General features: G+C 49.8%; 1 protein-coding gene across 1 annotated transcript; it reads right to left on the bottom strand.

Annotated features, from left to right (window-relative positions):
* Positions 1-30: 30 nt before the first annotated feature.
* THTPA (thiamine triphosphatase) lies at positions 31-3,557 on the bottom strand. The gene is made up of 3 exons (XM_054577841.1): positions 3,256-3,557; positions 2,281-2,832; positions 31-988 (listed from the first exon to the last, which is right to left on the bottom strand). Exons 2-3 carry the CDS (start codon positions 2,825-2,827, stop codon positions 843-845), a joined length of 693 nt encoding a protein of 230 aa, XP_054433816.1. The 5' UTR covers positions 2,828-2,832; positions 3,256-3,557; the 3' UTR covers positions 31-842.
* Between the last annotated feature and the right edge of the window lie 12,230 nt (positions 3,558-15,787).

Genomic DNA, 15,787 nt, shown 5'->3' with positions numbered 1-15,787 from the left:
AACCCCTGGGTTCCCAGCTACTTGGACCCTGCATCTGAGGACTACCAGCAGATGGCGCTCTGGTCCTCTGCTTGCCACTGCGAAAACTAGGGGGTGGGAGGGCTGCTCTCTTCTGCCATAAATAATGAAAGCCCAATAAAGCCTTAGGGGGAAAAGTCTTATTTGTGTATATTTGAGGTAGAAAACATATATGAATAACAGCAAGGCAAAGTCAACATGAAGTATGTATCTTCCCTTGGCCTTAGGAACCTGTTTCAACAAAGGAGGGTTTTCTTTATACCCCTCTCCACACTGGGGAACAAATTTGACTCCACAACAGGCATTCTACCATCCCGGCCAGAGCAGGGCACAGTGGCACGATCAAAGCAGAATTTCTAGATTTCCAACAGGGAATCCCATCCATTTCCCAACCTGCAGCTATTCCCCACACCCCAAGGCGGGGAAATCCCTGCTGCCTCCCCTCGTCTCTAACTCAGCTGTAAGGTGGTTTAGGAGCCGCTGGCAGAATCAATGCCATCGACCAAGGGAGGGGGGTGGCAAGGGATTTTCCTGTGCTTAACTACTGATCACGGCTAAGTGGAAATCCTATAAACACGAGCGGAAATCAATGGAGGCTGCTTAGCGGCCAGGGGAGAGGGGCGGCCCACAGATTGCATTTGACGGATGAGGGAGAAGATGCAGCCTGGGAGGGCTCGACAAAGGATAGCTGAGGGTAGGGTGAAGGAGCAGACAGACCTGGTAAGAGAGGAGTCACTGTGGGAAGGGTGGTAGGGGGACAGGCACAGTGAGCAAAGGATAACTCCATTGGGCTGAGTTCTCTTCCCTGTTGAGGAAGTGATGCCCTAGCCCAGGCTACTGTCAGCATCTTTAGTCCCCTGTGGCTTCTCTCTGGAGCTGTGTACTTCTAGCAGGCGCTGATAGTCCTGAGGCCGGAAGCGCTGTAGGTACATGATCAGCTTGGCAGGCGCCCTCTCCTGTGCCAGCACACCTACAGGCAAAAGGAGAATAAGGAGAAAACCAGACAGAGCTGCAAATGCTTTTGAGTCTCCCTGCCCATGCAGCCAGACCCCAAAGTTGTTTCCAAGGCAACACTGGGATACTGAGCGCCACTCCACCATCTTATGTAACCCACCAGCCCACTCCCTGATTGGCCTGTGGAAGTGGGGCCTAAAAGGGTCATTTCATGCAGGAATGGGGCTGGGAAGCCTAGCACGAGAACTTCTCCAGCAAGGACAAATAGTGAAGAGGCATTTGGGCACCATAAAAACGGGTGCCCGAGTATTGACTCATGTCTTTCTTTTCTTAACTTTAAAAAAATGTTTATTTATTGATTTTGGAGAGAGAGGAACATTGATTTTTGTTACTTAATTATGCATTCATTGGTTGATTCTTATGTGCCCTGACTGAGGATCAAATCGAATCCACAACCTTGGCATATCAGAACAAATCTCTAACCAGCTGAACTACCTGGCCAAGGCTCAACTCATTTCAGTTAGTGCTCCTGTCCCCCAATCAAGATTAAAGTCCATCTAGGTGGGCCAAAGCTCATTAGCTTGGTGATGAAGCACATGCAGAGATGCACACAGAAACCGAGGGGAGCAGAAAGAAAAGGAGAGGAGCAGCTATAGCCATGGTGTGGGATTCACCTAGCATTCTAGATTCTGTGTGGTGGAGCCATGATAAGCCAGTGTCTTATTGGTAGTACCTGTCAGCATGCTGAGCACATAAGAGGGAACTCAGTGTATGTTTCCTGAGGAGGTGAGAACAGCTGTAAGGCCCCATGGGATGCACAACCCAATACTTGTGTGGATGAACTGTCTACAAAGGCACTAAGCCTGGGAAAATTAAAAAAAACAACTGCCAATGCTTGCCCTGCTGTCTCAAAGCTAACAGGACAAATTAAATGAAAATCTATGTAATTCTAAAAATAGAGGGATAGGAGTTGGGAGAAGGATGGACGGACGGATTGAAGGACTGAAGCAGAGAACTGACAAATGGAACTGAAGGACACCTGAAATGACTAGAGGTATGAGGACTAAATGAGTTAGAATGACTGGGATAGATTAGAGATGGTAGGAAGAATTAAATCTAGACTAGAGAGCTACTGCAAAAGAGGAAACAGGATTTGACAGAGCCCTAAGCAAACTGGGTCTTGAAGAAAAATTGCTACAACAATTCCCTTTACAGAAATAACCCCAAGACCCTCCCTTGTACTAACTGGCCCAGTGGGTACATCCAGAGGAGGAACAGGGAAAGCACAGATAGGCCTGTCTGCCTCACCAAGCATGCTGCTGAGCTTGTCGATCTTCTCTAGGGCCGCTGGGACTTCAGCCTCCTCCTGTACCAGGGCCTCTATTTCACCCACAGCGTAGCCAAAGTCAGCTGTATCCAGGTCCACCCTGAGCGGAGGCTCCTCTTTATCAGCTCTGGATAGCACCAGTTTCCAGGCACTACGATTAGTCACAAAACTAGCTACTTCCTGCAGCCTCAGTGGGCCCAACACGGCAGTCACACCCCAAGCTCCCAGGACTTCAACCCCCAGAACCTCATAGAGCTGGGCCACAATTGCAGGCTCAGCTGTGAGTTCCCTGTACTCATTGTGGGGTCCTGAGAGACCTGATGGTCCAGGACATTTGAGCTCCCATCCACTATTTTCTCGCTGTCGCAGCCAGTGGTCGGCCCGCATGAGACTCAGCTCAGGGGTGTCATAATAGTTGTCTCGGAAGGTGAGCCGGTGCTCCAGGGTGCCCCCCAACTCCTGCAGCCGTTTCTCTGTTTCTGGCCCAGGAACGAACTTCCGCTCCACCTCAATCAAGCCTTGGGCCATACTACCTGCAATCAATCAACAGACATTTGCTAAGCTCCCAAGGGTGCTCAGCTTTGCAGGATGGCAGCTCAGCAAAGAACCATCCACCCTTACCCCTGGGAAAACCTATGAGACACACACACTGCCACAGTGCTTTCTGTTGGTGCTGCAGCCTTTTCTCCCTGCCTCTGTGATGGAAAGCCCCCGTCTGATGTTTTAAGACTGCAGCAGAGACAAGTCTTCAGTAACATCCCTTGCACAGCGGATGATGTACTCAATCCAAAGGGCTCTCGAAAGCAGGCCGCGTGGCTGGTGTCCTTTCAACGCTCCTCTCTACATTTTGTTACTCTGGGAGGCTGGTGGTTCATTGCCGGGGATGACCCCGCCCGACCCAGCCTTTCCCAGCCCTTCCCAGCCACAGCGCGGTCCAGCAGAGCCCCGGGTCTCACCTCCTCAAAGCCCGAGAGTCTCCCTCTCGCGGGACCTGGAGATGAGGGACGAGAGCCCACGCCACTCCCGCGAGGAATGCCGGGAAGAGTCTCTGGCTCCGGACCTCGGCCCGGCTCCGTGCACCCGGCCAGTCCCAGCGCAAGCGGCCATATTAGGCCCGATGTAATGGTGCCATATGCAGGTCGCCCCGAAAGGCCTGCTAGGTTTTAAGGGGCCAGGACTTCCGCGGTGGGACCGGAGCAAGACCGTTCCTCAGCTCTGCTCCTCGATCCCGAACTTTCTCTGCTCCGGGGAGTCGGCCCAGGTCTTGGGCTTCAGGCTGTACCTGACACCCTGGGGCCTGGGTGCATGATGGGAGTTGTAGTTCCAAAAGGAGGCTCTGCTCCCCCGTTGCTATGGTGACAGGAAAGCTGTGATTAGTGGCAGAGAGACTATCTAAAAGTTGAACCGGGGCTTTGAGGAGAGTAGGGTGGGAGGAGTTGAGGCCCCACAAGCAAATACACCCAGAATACAAGCCACTCATTCAGACACTGTCCAGCATATATTTTACTATTAGGGCGGCCCACTGGCAATGGGTGAAAAAACAAAGAAAAACAAAAACAAAATTAAGACCCGTTTAGTATTCTGGAGTTTTAGAGGGGGGTTTAATACATCCTGGCATGAGTGTTGAGGGTAAGGGTGGGGTGGGAAACTCTCCGAGGAAGAAGTGATATTTTGGATGGGAACTAAAGACGTGATGGAATTTGAACAGCTGGAGACTCACATGGAGACAGAAACAGCCTGAGCAAAGACACAGAAGTTGGAGGGCACGTGGCCAGTGTGGAAGATGAAGCTAGAAATTCGGTTTAAAAAGGCCTTGAGTGCCAGGCGGAGGAGTTTGTCACTGAATTTCCAGTGGTCCTTGAGCAGGCTTTGTCAGAAGTAGGAGAAATACTCATGGTCATTTAAAATGCAGGAAGACACGAGGGCAGTCCTTTGACTGCTTTGGAAAATAAATTAAGGAATCCTCCCTGTACCTGAAGGAGTCAACTGTATGTCTGACCCTGAGAAGCAGCGACTCTTACCAATTCACGGACTTCCTTCTAAATGATTGGCGAGAAGTGCCAGGTTCTCAACACCGGTCCTCTCCCCAGGACATTTCTGAAAACATATGACCCATGGTAAGTATTGTGGGGAAGACACTGTTTTACAGACATGGTGTTTTAAATTTGGGGTGTCCTGGAAGCATCCCTCCCCACCCCCAATGACAAGCACCAATGGGCAGCGAGTGGAGGGGCCCCACACCCTAATTCCTCTCACTGGCCTGCTTTTCCATTTGTCCTTTGCTTTTCGGTTTTGTTGTCCAGGTTAAGAAGACCTAATCTCTTCCCCTGAATTATAAAATCCAATCCCAGTGGGCAGAGGCAACAGCTTAATGAAAAGGAAAGACCAGACTTCAGAACCAGACAGATGTGGGGTTAACTCCCAGCTTCACTTTTTGGTGTTTGACTTTGAGCAAGCTACTCCACCTCCTTAAACCTCTGTTTTCTCATTGGCGAAATGTGGAGCACCTCGCAGTTGTGTGAGGATTCAATGACAAACTGTCACACAGAGATTCCAAATGTTAGTTTCTCTTGTTTTTTTCCTATGAACTCCAGGGTTTTTTCTTTTCCTTTTTAAGAGAAGTAGGCTATGGAAGAAAATGTGGGCTCTGGAGCCAGATAATTGAGATTTGAATCCTGGCTCTGTCACTTAATGACCCACCGTGTGACCTTGGGCTAGTGTTTGTGCCATAGTTCCCTCAACTGTAAAACAGAGGATTGTTGTGAGGATTAAGTAAGTTAATATATGTAAAGGTGCTTGGAACTGTCCTTGTACACTCCATAAATGTTAGCAATTATTGTTATTAGAATATAAGAGAGCTTATGAGTTGATAAACTGAAGATGAGCCCCAGAAGCCAGAATCTCCCCTCCCCCCAACTCTGGGCGTTCTGTGCGTCACCACGTGGAGAAGAGTGCTCAGAGACTTCAGAGTAATTGCTATGAAAGAGAAGGTTCTAGTACCCAGTTGGAAGGAAGGGGGACTAATAAGACAGGAAGAAGGGAGTGGAAAAGCAGAGGTCTCAGGCGGCTCTGGGAAGCTGGTAGAGGCCAGGGCTTGCTCTAAACATGACTTAGAACACATGTATGGTTTATGTAGGCAGAAGGAAGTGGTAGAGCCTGTCTTCTTTGCAGGCACCGGCTAGGATCTCGCCGGAGTCGAGCAGGTGGCCGGGCGGTGGGCTGGGGTGCAGCCCACGATTCAGCTAGGCTGTTGGATTCGGGGCTGGCGGGCGGGCGGGCGGGCGGGCGCGCTGGCTGGATGGCTGGCGGGCGGTGCCGAACGGACTACAACTCCCGGCATTCACCACGGCGGGCGGGCCGCTGCACCTGCTCAGTGGGGCCGCCCCGGGCGCCTGGGTATTGATTATTCCATTGTGTGGGACGCCTCGGTTTCAGCCAGTGAAAGAGGCGGAGGAGTGAGGGCGAGGAGGAGTAGGAGGAGGAGGAGGTGGGCGAGGAGGAGGAGGAGGAGGAGGAGGAGGCAGGGAGCGAGCGAGTGCCCTGGGTGAATCAATGGAAAGCCCCTCACGAAGCCGGGAAAACACTTCAGCCGCAGCCAAATAGCATTGATTATTTTCCTTCACTTCCCTCACCGCCGTGAATTTATTTATTTATTTTTTCCATCTCCGTCCCCGACGCCCCGGAGTGAGCGCTGGAGGGAGGGAGGAGGAGGGGGAAAAAAAGGAATCAACACATCGGAGAAGTCCCTTCCAAGAGCCGCCCCCTCCCCTCCCCGCCTCGCGCTGCTCGGCGGCCGTGGTTCGACTCCCGTCCCTGCTTCCAGCTGAGGTGTAAGTGCATCGATTTCCGATGCTGCTGGGTTGTGTTTTTTTTTTTTTTTTCTCTTCTCCCTCTCTTCCCTTCCTTGCTCTTTGGAAGCTTGAGACGGAGGGGAGAGGAGGCGCGCGGAGACTGCCGCTGGAGGGCACGCAGAGGGACAGGAAGGGGCTGGGGGAGGGGACACGGACGGACGGACCGACAGACTTGGACCCTGTGGAGAAGCAGGGGCAGGGGTAGGGAAGGGCTTGCGAGAGGGGATGGGGGAAGAGAGATGCAGGGGTGGAGGAGAGACGGGGAAGGGAAAGGCATCGAGGCTGGACTGGGAGCCAGCCGGACAGACGGAGGGGTAACGAGAGCCTAGACGGACCGCGCCGAGCTGTGCGGGGAACAGGGATCCCGGAGGGAAGGGGAGGCCGGGTGAGTGCAAGGGCTCGGAGCTGTCAGCCCGGAGGGGCCTGGGTCTCGGCGGCCCCCCGCTGGCAACGGGATGGGGAGAAACCGCGGCAGGAGGGCTGGCTGATGGATGGGCTAGCGCGCTTTGGGTGGAGGTGGGTAGGAGGGGACGTGGATAATACCCTTAATCTTCGATCTCCGTGGGGGTTTTTGTTTGTTTTTTGTTTTTGGAAAGGTACGAGGTGAGGGGAGGCCACTGCTCCATTCAAGATTAAGTGTGTCTCTCCTGGCCCCCTAAGTCTCCATTTGCTCTGTCTGCCCCTCTTTCTGAGTAGCCCTATCATTTTTGAGCACTTGACCTCGCGTCGACACGATGTGCCTGTAGCCCAGCTGATCCCTGCCCATGTGTCCCTGCCTCCTGATTTTGCCATTCTTCACCTCATTCATTCTCTCCACCCATTTCTCTCTGGGTCTGTATGTCACTGTCTCCTCATGTGATTTTTCATACAAGTGATCCTCTCCCTGTGTGTCCCTGTCACTATATGTCATGCCTTGGCTGCCTGACTGTTCTTCCCTAGGATCACATGCCCTCTCCTTCAGGCTTTCTCTGGCCTTTTCAGGCTACTTTGGAGTTCGCTTATCAGTCATGATTGTGGTGGTCTCTGGTCAGGGCCTGGAAGAGTCAAGGGATGGAGCAGACATGTTTCCCCCAAGGATTCCAGTGCCCTTTCAGCACCAGCAGGACAGCCTCCACTTCCACCTTCACCAGGAAGCCTTAGAACTTGCTAGCATTGTTGACTGTCCCCTTTGCCACGTGTTTCTCTCCCCCATCAGGACCTCACATCTGGTCTCCTGTCATCTGCCTCTCCCAGAGCTCCCCACCACAAACCTCTTGCTGACTTGATTTTTCTCCCTACCCTCTCTTTACCATTGTTTATTTTTTCATTTCCCCATTTTGTTTTCACCCCCTTTTTTCCATCCCTGGCTCTCATGATCTCCCTTGCCTGTTCTCCACCTTTGTTCCCATAATCTGTGGTCTTTCTACCTTTTCTCCTTGGTTACCCTAAGTTCCTTTTATCTCATATCCTCTCATCCAGCATTTTAATTCCAGCCGCAGAAGGTACCAGAGAGCAAGGGTCTGGGAAAGGCTGGGAGTATGGTTTCTGAAGGCACATAAACACACCAAGAAATCAATTTAATGGGTTTCCAGGGGCATATAACCCCTTCATCAGTCAGGGCCATTATGTCTGTTAACTGTCAACTGTGATTTTGGAAGGGGACATTCTCTAGGACTCTGAGCTACACCCCGTTTGGTTGCCCCTTATCCTTCAGTTTATTCTAGTGGCTTCTTCACCTTCCAGTTCTTCATCCTACGGCCCTGGTATTATCATATTTGGATTCAGCATGGTTTCTTTTGGAATCGGTTTTCATTAGTGTGACAAGCTATCTTATGCAGGGGCTAGATTCATTCAGCCTAAAGAATGGGAAAGGTGGATAAAGAGTCTGGAAAGTTTACCTTGTTTTAAGCCCATCATTGTTTTTCCAGATATCCTGAGCTTGGAAGGGTAAAAGGAGGAGGTAGATATGGACAGAAAATGGAAGATTTCAGAGATGAATAGATTTACAGAAAGGAGGGAGAGGCTGGCTGCAATAAATGTGTGGGGTAGAGAAATGCATGCCATGAGGATCGTGCAAAGGAAAGGAAGAAAATCCATGCAGAATGAGAGGCAGGGGAGGAACCAAAGGGTGATTAATGAAAAACTAAGAGAATGAAATTAAAAAATGATTTAATAGTGATACAGAAGGAAAGAGGGAAAGAAATAATAGAACGTTCCTAAATAGGAGGTCAACAGAAAAAGCAATATGAACTGAATACAATGGTAAAGTGGGGGAAGGGACAAATTCGAGAATCAGTGTGGTACAAAAAAGGTAAATGGAAGGCAAACAAGGAATGCTGGAGCAGATCAGAGCTGTACAGAGGGGGGAAGAGGAGAGGGTGAGGTATCAAAGGAAACAAATGTCTCTGGTGTGAGAAGGACATAGCCGGACGAGAGCACTGCAGGAGGGGTGATTTGGAAAGAAGGCAGAGCAGAAATACCACTGAGCGAAGCCCCAAAAGAGAGAGAGATGCCAAAGGAAGGGGAGAGAGAACATGCAGAGCTATCTTTTGAGGAGAAAGGGAGAAAGCCTTACAAGCATTCATTCCTTGTATGGATTGGCCAAATCACTCAATATCCCACCAAAGGCCTTTGCATTTCATTCTCAAGCCAGGGGAACACAAGCAAAGAGATAAAGTAGAATTCCTATTTACTTTAGCTGACAGGAACTTGAATCTTTCTAACCCCTTGAGAACCAAAGACCTCAAGCCTCTGATGTCATAAATTGTTGGTGTTGCCTTGGCAACCTGACAGGGTTCCTCCCTCCATGATGTCAGAGCAGCTGGTATTACCTTGAGACGCATAGAGGAACAACTTGCTGTTTTGCTGGGGAACTGTTCATTAACTGGGCTGGGGCCTGAGTCAAATCTGTAGGATTTCTGGGTCTGATAGCTTGACCTTGCCTTCCTGGAGCTGTTCCGAGCTCAGAATGAGGTCTTGTTTGTGAGTGCCTGAGGTTTGCTAGGGCCTGCAGCGGTGGGGGGCGGGGGGGCAAAAGGGAGGAACCTGTGGAGACGGGGCCATGGAGAATGGGATGGTAGGACCTAAAGTCAGGCAAAGAAGAACTGAAAATGGCAGTTACAGAATGTGAAAGAAAGGCTTTGTGAGCAGAGGGGAGACTTATCAAAAATGTAAAATTCACCTCTTTGGGTTTAGGAATGGAGACTGAAGCCAGATATACAGAAGAGCAAGGATCAAAGCTATGTGAGAATATAAACTGATGCAGGAATACAGAAAAGGGAAGGGTTCTGAATTGCCAGGGGCATGGTGGAATTTGACTGTAGAGAAAGAGAAAAAAAAATGGGACTCTGAATCAGACAGACAAAGCTGTCTAGGGAGAGACTCCAGGTTGGTTCTGATGGCTATATGCACAAGGGCTACGTCTGTCTAGTTTCTGTTTTCCAGCACCTAGGATGGTGTCTGTCCCACACAAGATGCTTAGCAAATGTCGGTTGATCAAATGTTGAGTTAACAGGAAGAGGCTAAGGGAAAGAGTTGTTCCCTTTCCTCTCATCCCACCCTTCAGGCCTATGTCTGCATAATGGGTAAGGTAAGCTGGGAAATCAGAAACTGGAGGAAGGTGCTGAAGGAGAGTTAACTGAGCAACAGTGAGATCTGAGCGGGCAGATTGGCTTAGGGGTGCACTTGAAGGCAGCCAGGGTGAACACTAGTAGCTGATCTGGGAAGTCGTTATAGACATAATGGGAGGAAAACATGAACGAACAGTCTTAGGAGCCCAAGAGGAAGATGTGGAGGAGGGTAGAGAAAAGAGGTGGTTTCCAGAAAAGGTTGAGAGTTATTTCCACAGACAGAGCCGGCAGATTTGAATTCGGAGAAGCATCTGCACCCCATCCCATCCCCAATCATGAAACCACAATTGAGTCGGTCATGCCCATGTTTATACATTGGCCACAAATAAAGAGTTCATAAATCAATACCAGGCCCATCCTAAGCACGCTGTCCTAATCTGTCCTAATTCAGGCAATCACAAGGAAGTCAGTGTTGGCCAACGGGGCCAAATGGCAGAAAAAAAGCACAGGCCTGCATGTAAGGAACCCAGTAAGGGATGGCAGACAGAGGGAGGGTATAAATACACAGAAGCCACAGAGAAGAAAGATGTACCCAGTCAGGGACTATAACCTGTCCTGTTCCTCTGGTGACCAGTGAAAAAGACCCCAATGAGTTGAGAAGAGCAGGAAGAGAGTGAGTGAGCTGGGAGCCCTAGGGGCTGTAATACAAAAGGCCAGTGCGGCTGGAGAAGGAGCTGGTGGGCAGGGGCCCGAAGGGAAGACAGTGGCAGCTGGATACATTGTCAGCGGCCGCCGTGGACTTAAGCAACTCATATTTTGCAGCAGGCGACAGGCTGTCGACACAGCGGTCCTTTACCTCACCGTTAGAAACTCATTTCATTGATTTTTCCATCTTTCTTCTCTGGCTTCTCAGTCATCCCACCACTCACTGTCCCAGAGCCCCTTGTCTCTCTGGGGAAAGTCCCAGGGGACACCTGCCCACCCCTCCTCCACCCCAGGCTGGTCAGACAAGGTAGAAGATTTAGAGGTGCCTTCCAGCACTCTGAGATAATCCCTTTGGCTCTTAGTGTCCCCCTCATGTAGAAACTAGTCCAGGAACTCTGTGTATAGTTGCTGAGGGAGCCCAGTTAAAGAGTGACAGGGCAGACGTTCACCTGCTTTCCTGGCACCAAGCTGTGCCACTGGCATGTTAACTGCATACACCTGGAAGAAGACATCTTTTGTTAATTCCTCCTGAGACAGCTCAGCACCCCTCAAAAAAAATTTTTTTTTCAGTCAAATGAGAGAACACGAGCTTGCCTCTGTATTTGGGCAGGAATATTGGGTTACATTAAAGCCATGGTTCCAGCCTTGAAATCACAGCAGGGCCACCCACTGGAACAGTGCTCATTAGCAGGACAGAAGTCGTGCGAGCGGTGGGGAGAGAAGAGGGTGTAGGTATGCAGCATCTGGTCCTGTGTTAGCATGTTGACATGCAGAGTCGGTGGGGGCGGGGGCGGGGGTCAGAAATTTTGACTTCATGTTGGGCATTTCCCTAGTGCCTCCAGTCCAGTCACAGCCAACTACCCTCGGCTTCTCCCTGTGGGGCTGGGATTGGGCCAAAGGTCAAGAGTCAATTGCCAGTCATTTGGCTTCTGAGTGAAGGAGGGCAGAGGGTGGGACAGGAGTGTTAGATTGTTTCCCTGAGGAAACAATGACATAAATGCCATTTCTAGGCTCAAATTTTTCGTTCCTTATTTTGTTGGTGACCACCCCCCCGTCTCAGTCTCAAGCCCAAGAGCCTCTGGCTCTGTCCTTTTCTCTGGTCTTGGGAAGCTGTTTCTCTGGAACCCAGTGTGTCTTGGGTCTCAGACCTCGAGTCTGGATTCTGCTGCTTCCCCTGACATTGCAGTTGTCTTCCTTTCTATCCAGCCACTTCCATGTTCTGCATCACTGGCCTACTTTGGTCATACCTTCTTACCCCCATCTCCAGCTTTTTCAGGCTATGTGGTTTCTGAAACCTAGAGTTAAATCCTGGTGCTTTAGGGAAAGGAGTGCACTTGAGGTTGGGAAGAGGACATAAAGGGAAGGTCCAGAAAGAGGTTCAGGGTGGATAGGGCAGAGAGGAGTGGGAGAGGCCAGACCGGCAGAGGATGACGATGAAAGGGAGTCTAAAGTAAAAAGCATGTGACTTCCAGCCTGGAGAGAGCCAGAGAGAAGGCCACAATTTAAATGAAAAAGGGGGAGGGCTGTAGGCTGTGAGGACCGCAAACGAACTATAAGAGAGGAACCTGGGAGCCTGAGCCCCCGCGGGGAAATGAAGGCCAGGAGGAGGAGGAAGAGGGGGAGAGGCTTAACGCCGCAAAGCCAGGCAACGCTCTGAGCCTCCCTGTCAGTCCTGAGTTCAAGCTGTGCTGGCTTTGACCCTTGTGGGAGGGACTGAAGTGGCAAATTAACGACAATAATGAAGTCACTGCTCCTTGTTTGTCTTTCCTGGTTTCCCTCTTGAGATTTGTCCTTTGGCCATACGGGGCAACTTGCAGGAGGGGAGGGACAGCCGCAGAGAAGGGCATGGGAGGGGCGCAGAGAAGGAGACGGGAAATGGAGACAGGGAGGGCAGACAGACCTGCAGAGGGAAGAGGGACCAGGGGTGGAGGAGACACAGGAGATGCAGAAAGAGGAGGGAAGGGAAAAGAACAATGGGGAGCAGGAGAGGGAAGCCTGGAAGGAGGAGCAGAAGAACAGGGGGAAGAAGAAGAAGTGGACTGGAGAAATTGCGAGCTGGAGGGACAGATCGTAGCCAGGGCTGAAAGAGCTGCAGCTGGTGGGGCCAGGAGGCGGGGCCTCATCTCCATCTCTAATGGCTGTGAAATGAGGTTAGCTCCATTAGAGGCGGTGAGAGTGTAACGAGATCACACTCATTAGGGCTGGGCCATCCCAGTAATTACCACCACCCCAAACATGCCCGCGCCAGGCGGGCCTCAGAGCATAAACAGGCATGCGGCAGCACGCTGACACTGGGCACCCCAAGACACCCCGCCGCTGACTGAAGGCCAGGGTCCATACCCAAGGCCTGAGAGCCAGCACCTTCCTAACCCAGAAGAAGTACTGGGACAGGCTACCGCTAGGCCCTCAGCCATACGCACAATCAAAAAGCAATAACCTTATGCGTACACCCCAACTCAGGAAATAAGGCATGTGGTTGAATAATTATTGTTTTTATTAATCACATTCAAGGTGCCAATCTCAATAATGATCATCTCGGTGGACACTGCTCCATGAGGAACTGTTCCCCATTGAAAATACGGGCTTTTTAAAAAAAGATTTTATTTTTTATTTTTAGAAGGGAGGGAGAAAGAAAGAGAGAGAGAAACATCAATGTATGAGAAATTGGTTGCCTCTCACATGACCTGGCCTGCAACCCAGGCATGTGCCCTCACGGGAAATTGAACCAGTGACCTTTCGGTTTGTAGGCTAGTGCTCAATCCACTGAGCCACACCAGCCAGGACAAGAAATGGGCTTTAAGCAACCCACCTGAGGTAATTTTCATAATAAGCAATAGAACTAAATTTGATTCCAGGTCTGTCTGGACTCTAAAGTCTGTATTTTTAATACCATACCACTTGTTTCATGAAGTTCATATTCTGTTGTGGATACACATGTGTAGACTTTCAGCTTTAAGAGATATCACAAATGAATACACACATCATCATCAGTCAAATAACTCAGACTTTGATAACCTAACTCACTCCCACCCCAAACACACAATACACACACACACACACACACACTCTCTCTCTCTCTCTCTCTCTCTCTCTCTCACTCTCTGGCCATGGCCCCAGGGTAGACTATAATGTTGATGGTGCCCACTGGAGTTGTACAAAGCAGTGGGCCTGTTTGGGCCCATCTTATATAAAGAACAGGGAGACAGCCATTTAACACTTTCAAGCTCAAAGAGAGCATGACAGTATGTGTATGCATAAGGGCAGAGTAACAAACTCAAAATCTTTATTCAAAATAACATGCCAGCCAGAGTTTTGAAGCTTACAAATTAACCCAAGAGCAGAGTGCAGGGGGTCAGGCTACTTGAGTCCAATCTTGACTCTACTTCTTTCCAAGTGTGAGACCTTAAAACATTTTCGACCCATCTAAGTCTGTGTCCATGTTTGTAAAATAGGAATGAATAGCTATATCTATTTCATTAGACTGTAGTGAAGGATTAGGTGATGTGATGCTTGCAGAGGGCTCAGCACAGTGCCTCACACCTCACCGAGTTCCCTCGTGCCTACCTGAAGCATCTTGCATGGTATAAGACACAGCCTCCTTGCTCCATCCCTCTCACTGTGACGGACAACTTGTGTAATCTGATGCCAAGTCAGGAAAGCATCATTGAGCTTCAGGATTTACATATACAGATCAGGACCCAGCACCCTACCCCCAACTGCCTTACCTCTCCCTCCTTCCTCTCTGCTCTGCCTTAGCTCTTTCTTTACCCTTTATGACACTCTTTTTCCTGCCATTCTCATTTTCTCTCTTTTGGATAAAATTTATCTTACACAATGTAAACACTCCCCAAATATTTTGTGGGGAGAGGGAGAAGTCTGGGAGAGATAGGTAGAATTAAAATGGAGGGATAGAAATACTTTCTTTTTTTAATATAGAAGGTAAGATTTAGAGACAAGGAAAATTATAGGTTTAAATGCAGGGAGAAGTCATACTAGTTTTGATCCAAATATTAGCTGCTTCTGTACCCAGACAAAGTGTGAGCCTGGGCAAAGCTTTTCAATTTCTGCCCTGGGATAATGGGGCGTCTATAGGCCCAGCAGTCAGGAGGGCCAAGTCAGAGAAATGAACTCTGCTGCTGGACAGACTAGATTTAAATCCTGCCTACCTAAGGGTCTGCCCTCAATTGATAAGGGCAGAGATTAGAGGATGAATCCTGGTCAAGAAGACGCAAGGCAGAAGGAAAGTTGTTAGCTTACCTGCAAACAATTTACTCCATCCTGTGGGAGGAGATAGCCAAAAGAGAAGGAAAAGTACTAACCCGATTAAACTCCCAGTATATGCACTTTCACAGGTTACTTAGTCTAATCCTCACCAGAGCCAATAAGGACGTTATCATCATTCCCATTTTCCCAGATAAGGAAACTAAGATTCTCAGTAAGTAATAGGTTGCACAGCTGGTGAGTGGGGGACTGAGGGTTGACTGTGGGTCAGCATGAATCCAAAGCCCGGGTGCTTCCACTGCCTTGAAATACATAGCTCATCTAGTTAGAGTTTGTTCGCTGTTTATACCAAACACTTCCCCCTATGTAGGGTGCACACACTGCACCTTTCCTGTTTCTCTTCCCTTCCTCTCCATGACTGCTTCCTCTTGAAAGCAACAGGTTGAGTCAGAAAGGAGAGATAGGCAAGGGCACAGTGAGTGTGGGAGAGAGCAGTGCCTTAGGCAAGAATTTCAGAGAGGAAAGAGACATAAAAATTGGCTCTGAGTCAGAGAAAAAGGGTAGACTGAAAACTGGAAAAGTGAAAGGCAAAAGTGTTTGGAAGGCTCTGATGTGGAAATAATAGTATGCAAATTTTAAGCTAATGTGTTGGTACCCTCTGGCAGACTTTGCTTGGAAAGCCTTAGTCTTGTTGGGTTTGGAAGAATGGAGGGAGAGATGTGTTTGGTTTTTGTTTTAAGGAGGGGACCCCAGAGAAGAAAGCCAATCTGTCCCTGTTGGGCCTCTCTTCTCCTGAGTCATGTGCCCTCTTTAACCACTAGGGAGCAGTAGTGTTTCTTTTCCTCTCCCAGCAAAAGAAGGTAGAGGGGGCTCCAGAGGGCAGGCTCCTCCCTAGCTCTGTCTCTAGTTCCACCTGCCAACCTGAACCCACACCTGGGCCGCCTCCTTGGTGAGGGGCAGAGTCTCTCCTTCCTCAGACCGCATGTTTTTGGTCGTTCCTCTGCCTTTGCCCCTTTGGCCTCTGTAATTCTCTGTTTCTGAAGTCTCCCCATAATTTCCGTGGCTTGTGTGGTCTCAGAGCCCACCTTTTCAGCTGTCCACAAGTTCACATCGAGCTTTTCTGTCCATCTCATAACATCTCCATCTTGGTAGCTTTCTGGGAC

The sequence above is a fragment of the Pteronotus mesoamericanus genome, unplaced genomic scaffold (assembly GCF_021234165.1).
Source record: "Pteronotus mesoamericanus isolate MK-2021 breed Mesoamerican mustached bat unplaced genomic scaffold, CSHL_Meso_final contig_46, whole genome shotgun sequence".
Classification (NCBI taxonomy): Eukaryota; Metazoa; Chordata; class Mammalia; order Chiroptera; family Mormoopidae; genus Pteronotus; species Pteronotus mesoamericanus.
This window is presented reverse-complemented; position numbering and strand designations above follow the sequence as displayed.

Coding starts and splice junctions, on each gene's coding strand:
- THTPA (XM_054577841.1), bottom strand. CDS start 2,827: ATGGCCCAAGGCTTGATTGAGGTGGAGCGGAAGTTCGTTCCTGGGCCA. Junction 989..2,280: donor CAAGCTCAGCAGCATGCTTG/GTGAGGCAGACA, acceptor TTTTGCCTGTAG/GTGTGCTGGCACAGGAGAGG.